This window comes from Trachymyrmex septentrionalis, unplaced genomic scaffold, assembly GCF_001594115.1.
Source record: "Trachymyrmex septentrionalis isolate Tsep2-gDNA-1 unplaced genomic scaffold, Tsep1.0 scaffold83, whole genome shotgun sequence".
NCBI classification, from domain to species: domain Eukaryota; kingdom Metazoa; phylum Arthropoda; class Insecta; order Hymenoptera; family Formicidae; genus Trachymyrmex; species Trachymyrmex septentrionalis.
The window spans coordinates 2,549,219-2,556,822 of NW_017306018.1; the positions used below are offsets into that span (position 1 = coordinate 2,549,219).

The following is a 7,604-nucleotide window of genomic DNA, read 5'->3' on the forward strand; positions in this document are numbered from 1 at the left end:
TATATATATATATAGCCACACTGGATCTTTTTTTACTCAAATGAAATTTTACTATAAAATTTCTTGGTATAAATTTTAATTTTTCTTAAATAAAAGTTTTAACATTTGAATTAAATAACTATTTGGCAATATATAATAATAGAAATGTTGAAAAATAATTCCGACTTTTTTCTAGATTTTCTGAAAGCTTAGGAAACAGTAAAAAAATTTGGGATGGTCGAAAAAGATCCAGGCTACAAAGTAAAATAAAAATATGTGTGCCTACAAAGGATTAATTTAAAGAATTACATATTAATTATGTATATTTAAAGAATTACGTTCGAGATACGCAGGAAAGAATAAATATACATTACACATTAATAATATAATAAGTGATATAGTGATTTGGTTTCGACTTTAAGCAAACTCGTAACATAAAAGTCGCAGAGAAATATTTTTTTTAAATATTTTTGAAATATCTTGCATCTCCGATTCTTTTCCATTCCCTTTTTCATTCCTTCTTTACAGGGGGTTACGTAAATTATCACGTGGAAGGAATCCCGGAATTCTCAAGATAGACAAGACGAGAATTTTGACGTGTAATATCCTGTCTACGCTTCCGTGATTATCGTTTCATTTACCAAAGGAAGTCAAGCAAGCGAATCGGTTCGCACGACTTGCACATTTAACACGCGCCACAGCCGTTATGATGAAGAGGAACGGGTGTCGGCTGGGCCTGAGTAATTACGGACAAGCGTGATGCGCTTGCTCGCACCGTGCAATATTATTCATGTATGCATTGGTGCGCGTCAAAAGTTCTCGAAGATATTAGCGTAATCCGCCAGAAAATTAACGACCTGATTCAAAATGATCTTTCATCCTAATCCAACTTCCGTCCCTAGTTTCTGTATTCCTAGATGTGATATTAGCATCATGAAAAATAAAAATATTATTATTTTGTGAATTGAAGACGGAAGCATATTTGCATACAAGATTGCAGCGGGATTCCAGCAACAAGATAATGATCTCTTGGCAAGATGTAAACCACCGTCCGGAATCAAATCGTGCGGGTTCGTCGACCGGAAAATCGCTCCAGTTGATCTTCGCATACCGAGAGAAACCCGGACCAGGGGATGAAGAAGCAAATTAGTGGACGTGGAAGGGATCGATCTTTTTCTGGACCTGCCATCGTCCTCGGTCGCTCGGAATCTCGAGGCTCGGCTTTGGACCAGCCACGGGTACGAGCATCCGGAGCCACTTAATCACCCAATATTAATATCGCGGACAGTGCGTCGCACTTATCCGACATACATACCATCCTTCCACGTGCCGGGCTGTCCAGCCATATTTTTGGCAAGGTGGTGGATAAAGCGCGAATACGAATCCGTCGTGTCTGTCATTTGAATACGCATTGGTCAATCGCGAAGCATTACATATAATTGAATCACATTACTCGTCATCGTTGGTCTATTTATTAAAGTAAGCTCCACGTCCAGAGAGAACTGTTTCACTTATAACGTTACTCAGCAACAGGGGCTTACCGTTGATCTCTCAATTCCCTTGACGCTCAGCTTACTTAGCCAAGAAACGTTTATTTCACTAAATACCATTAGCTTTGGGGGAAAACCGGAGCTGATTGTCATACAAAAATAATTGTCGAAAAGCTTATGATTCAATATATAACAGGGCATTCTCTTTTTTTATTATAGGTTGCTGATATAATATTAGATTGTTGTATAAAATGATTTATGCCAAAAGCATTGTGTTTATTACGACTGTTAAGAAAATTAAATTGGCAAGTAAATTTTTCTTTTATATCCTTCCATCATTATTCAATAATTACAACTACCGATTCAGGTTCCCCTACTATTAATTCATTAGCGATTAAATTTGAAGTCTAATTAATAATTAATATTTTTTAAATTAATCTTATCGTTCCATTTATTTAGCAGCAATAATTATCTTATTATGGTAAAGTCTTAATTCAATTTTGAAGTGTTACGTGGAACTGCATCGTTGATCATTAATCAATTCAACATTCATCAAGTCATCAAATACATCTGGGTACGAGTAGTCAAATGCGGCATTAGTGCGCACGCGTGATTAATGATGATATTCTTCGTCATGTTAAGTAAACATTTAAGAATGACATATGTATTCATTGTTGCAGAAAAAAAAGGGGAAGTTGTATTCAAACAAAAATTTAAGAGCACATAAAACGTGCCAAATCTGCAAGGCGGAAGAATCCGTATCGTAAAATCTCAGCAGAGCAGCACACATTGCGCAGTAAAATCTGAGATTTATTTCCGCGCAGCAAATAGACGTTCCAGTCGACGTTTGCTCGACTATTGCTAGTTAAACTAATAATAGAAAATAGACTAAATAAACTAACTGCTGCGAAAATATTATGTCGATATTATTTACAGTTCGATCAACATTGAGAACAAGTTTGTTTTACTATATGCAGTTATACATTTAAAAAGATATATCTAAAATAAGTGGTCATTTCAAAAGCGCATTTTTAAAAAATTAATAAAAAATTTACCAAAATATCCATTTTTTTTCGAAAGATAATAAAAATATTTGTTATAATAAGATCCTTATTGTATAATTGTATAATTATTAATTAAACAGAAAAGTGAATACAAAAAAAACGCGATTTATACTAGTAAATAAGAAAATACTGCGTCATTCGAAGTAGAGCGAGGAAGTAGTGTGAGCTAATAATAAGTCAGACAATCCTACAAATTCTGTCCGCCATCGATAACAGTTAACGAGATTTAATTACTTAAAAGTTTTATTATTATTATCTCTTAATAGTGTTCTTAATAGTATTGTTAGTATAGTAATAGTCATAAATAATATTTATAATCTTTAAGTGCAGTAGTATGAGACAACATTAAGTCATACAGCTATACTCACTTGCTATGCATTGAAATTAAAATTATAAAATCTCTTCTTTTTCATAAATAAAAAAGCACTTTAACACTTTGTACCTTCGTATGAAATAGAAAAGCATTAAATTAGTGATAAACGCGATCCTAATTTTTATATTTTATTTATAATTTGCATTTATATTTTATATTTTAATTTTTATATGTCCAACCAATCGCAGGATGCACTCATAACGTATATCATTATGTAGCAACAACTACGAAAAAGACTGAGTAAATATTGAAATAAATAGTAAAGCAAAGTTAGAATGGATGAAAATTAAAAAAAATGTTTCTAGAAATACGAGCGGAATATATTACTTACAAGTAACTGTGCCTCCGCTCGGGAGAGGTAGTGGGATGGAGTTCAATCGGATAACGTTGAAATTCTTTTTTGATAGCTCCTGCTGGCTGCTACGTTTTGTAGTGACAGTAGAGCTTTCCTGTAGGGTTGTGCTACGCTGCTCGACAACGTGTTGATTTTGTTTCTGCCGTGTTTTGCGACCTCGTTGAGTTTTGTGCGTGCTATGTTCCCGATACTCCTCGGATGCCTGGAATGTCATTGAAATTGAAAAATTAGTTAACGACATTGACATCTACAATATCTTTTCGCCAATCGTAGTCACTTTAGACTACAAATAATTATACATTTTTAATGGAACAATTTGCTATAGAATAATTTATATTAAATGTATTCTTTAAGTACGTGAATAAACTGCATTTTAGTAAAGTACATTAGATAGAATTTTTTTTTTATAAAAATGCAGATTCAAAGTTATTAATAAAAACGTGAGTGACTGGATTACGACGTGAAGATGTGTTTCTGGCGACAATGGATCGCGATATCGCATGATCGATATTTTGGTGCTGGAGAAACGCCAAGTATTAGAAGCTTTTGTTTTTTTTTTTTTTTTTACAGAGTGCTAATAAAATTCTTGCGAAATCTTTGCAGGAAAAAGGAGTGCAGGAATTTTCGAAATCGGGGGAGATGGTGTACGTTACATCTCATTACGATAGAATCTACGTATTTCGATGCTGGTCACAAGCCAAAGTGCGATGCGTGTAAAGAATTTATTATGTAACCACATTCAAATTATTGCAAAATTCGTATCATCACAGGAAGCCTGCATCTATAATGAATTCGCATTAAAGCAATCGCGATTCCGCTGCAGTTAGTTCTGCTATAAATCACAAGTTACATTTAAGTTCAGTGGATTATGTTGTTGCAATAACATTTAAATCATTGATTTAATTAGAAAATAAAGCAATGTTTAAAATACATCAATATAGCTTTAATAAATAGAAAACAGTTCTGGAAATTATGTATTTTTTCATGGCCTGCAAACGTATCCTATCAAAAAGTCAATATTATATTAGGTAATGAGTTTAAAACTGTATCAATTACTTAATTTATCAAATTAGGAAAGAGAAAATTTGAGAGAAAAAAATTGTTCTTGAAGATACGTAATAATCTAACATTGTTTATAATATCAAAACTATTTAATTATCTCATATATTATATATATTAATTGTAAATCTTATTATATATTATTTTACAAGAAAAAATTATATTCTTTTCAGTTATAAATATGTAGGCAAAAACCTGTTCAAGACAATCGAATTCCGTAAACTGCCGTTGTCAATTAAGAGATACGAAATATTATATATACGAAGCCTGTTGATCATCGAGACGCAATATTGCAGCTGAAACCAAAATTAGCTTTCGGGGAGATTCTGAACGTGATACATAAATAGTCGCTTTCATGGTGCAAAATGCGACACGATGATATAAAAATAATATTATTATAAAGTATTCTTTCCTTAATTCTTACAAAAGAAAATACAAATAATAAAATAGAAGAAATAGAGACATTGAATAATCTATTTTTGAAATTGTTTAAAAATATAATTTATACATGATTCTATATAAATTACACATATATAAAGGTAGGAGATTATAATTTCATACAATAAGATTTCTAGTATTATAATAAAAATTCTAGTATTCTAGTATACCAAAAACTATTTAATCATCTTGGATTAGATATCATACGACATATATAATGTTTCCCCCTTTTGATTTTGTTTAAATTCTACAAAAGTAGGTATGTTAAAGCATTTTTTTAATTTATTCAATATTGTAAATTAATGATGCGCAACCCTTTTTTTAAAGGATTATTTTCAAAGAGCATTTTTTTCAGAAATAAGTAAAATCTTACGGGCCACATAACGTTTATTTTATATGCATAAAATAAAAAATATGATTTTATATTTTCGGCTATGAGTCGGCGGGCCGACAAGAAATTCTACACAAGTAAGCTGTATGCGACCCGCGAGCCGCAGGTTGCGCATCACTGCTGTATATTACTATTATTAATTTGGATAAATTGCAAAAGAACTTAAGTAATTTATAAAAAAAATGAGACGTTATTATTTTGTCAACTATTTCGCTCAAATCAATATCATTTCTTATTCAATTGATAATTTGTCGCGATGACTCGTATCACTCACTCAGTCCGCAAACGATTGCGATCGACACAAAACCAGCGCCATACTCTAAGCCTCCCGGAGGACCGCGGGCTTTTCCTCTCCCTTTATAAGGAATTGCTTGATTGATTGGTTGTGAATTCGCGTACCTAACTACTAACTATCAGACATCGGCTTCACCGAATTACGAGGAAACGCCCAGCTGCGTCGGTGGCCGACACGAAACTCGCGCCTCTCTGCTATCCAAGTAGTAATTCCGGGCACAATACTGAATTTCATGTACTATAATAGATGCCCAGCCCCCACTCGTACACATTACAAAAGAATTGAAGAGTACAAAGCACAATGTGGATGCCATTATGCTGTCTATAAATCTATAAATCAATTCGTGGATCATTGAAGACATTATTATAAGAAATTGATTTTTTAATAATCTTATGTGATATATTTCTAGATTTCTCCAAAATGATAAATTTACGACTCAATGTCACATAGAGTAATAAATAGTATAATCGAATTATACAATTCCATATAATCGAAATATATAGCAAATAAAATGTCAATACTTTAAATATACTTAATTAAATGTTTATTATTAAATAACAATATATAAAATCATCAAAATTGATAACACAGTCTGCAATATTTTACATACATCATATAAAGTTGCGAAATATCAGATCCGTTATCGTAATATGTATCCAACAACAGTAAATTTGGATAAATCCCAAATACAATGTCATGTTTTTGTTTACGACTAGTTCAGCTATATTAAACTGACATTAAAGTAAGAGATTCACAGTTTTCTTAATGCCCTATAAAGCATCTGCAATTATTTATGCAGCTTTTACTTGGATGTGCATCATTTTTTAAATCGTAACATATTATATATAAGAGAGATACTTTATTACTGTATTTTTTGACCAAATTAATTATATTTTCATTTATAAATGATTAAAAAATGTGAAAATGTTTACAACAATTATTTCAGAACTCGGCTTAATACCGATCCTGCAAAACGAGAAATAATAGCAAACGTCGGCGCCAGCCGTCAACAGGAATGTGTCGCACAAAGTCACCGTTGTAAATCGTGGCACGGGGTTTAATTTAACTCACGGTATTAATTCACTCCCCCGTCTCCCTTGGCCACCCACTCCGTTTCTGCTTATAAATTTGGGGAAGCTTGACTCGCACTCGAAATAGTCTAGGAGCTCTCAGTGGAGGATAAACGGTATCGAGATACGTATTGGATTTCAAAATGGATCGTAGCTTTAATATGGAGAATATGATTAATATTCCAAAAATATAGACATCTTACCAGATGTCATCTTATTAGACAATAGATCGATCGTTAAACACGTTGTACATTTCTGAATATTATTATTTATGCGCGACAGTCGCGAAGAGTTATGATGCGTGACGCTACCTGTCACTTTACTGTGCAATTCAAATTTCTCTTGACGTAAAATAATAATTTTGTCTCAAATGTGTTGTCTTAAACTATTTCCATCAATCGTGAATTGTGAAGTAAAAAATTTATTTTACGTTTTCCTAATTTTAAAATATTTATTAAAATATTTTTTATTTCCAGATGCGATGTATAGTAAAAAGACGCGAAAAAATAAATAAATGATTTAGAAAGCGTAAAGTTATTATTGAAACTGTATATCAAATAATAAAATGTAACGATTAGTAAAATTTTTAAGAAATAATTTGTGATTTCTCAAACTATTCTACTGACTGTTGGAAATAAATTATGATTGGCTATACATATTATATATCTACAACAAAGATGTAAAATTGAAAATATCACTTTAATCCACATGAACTAAGAAATGAATCACGTATCTTGAAACAATTGACACTGCTCAAGCATTGAAGTTTAGTGAGTTAATTGGGCAGGTGTCACAAAACGACACGGCGGTCGCATGAATATGCAAGCATTTATATCACCGGCATAGATCGTGTTCCAACTCATCGCGTTTCTCTTCGCGTCGAAATAATTAGATTTTAAAGCAAAGTAAAGCAACGACAAGTCAAATTTGATAAAGATGAAGATGGAAAATATAAATTTTCTAGAATACAAGAGAAAGTAGAAAAAAAATAAATTTTTCAACGATCTTTACTTAGATAGAAAGATATCTTATCTCATATATATATATATATATATATATATATATATATATATATATGTGTGTGTGTGTT

At 31.9% G+C, this 7,604-nt stretch overlaps 1 protein-coding gene across 5 annotated transcripts in view; it reads right to left on the reverse strand.

Moving 5' to 3' along the window:
* LOC108754935 (filamin-A) overlaps nt 1-7,604 on the reverse strand; it is a 52,905-nt gene that overhangs the window by 11,974 nt on the left and 33,327 nt on the right. For all 5 annotated transcript variants that reach the window (XM_018497603.1, XM_018497601.1, XM_018497602.1 and 2 more), the window contains one exon: nt 3,238-3,463. In XM_018497603.1, coding sequence (XP_018353105.1) covers nt 3,238-3,463 — 226 coding nt within the window. The remainder of the gene's footprint in view (nt 1-3,237; nt 3,464-7,604) is intronic.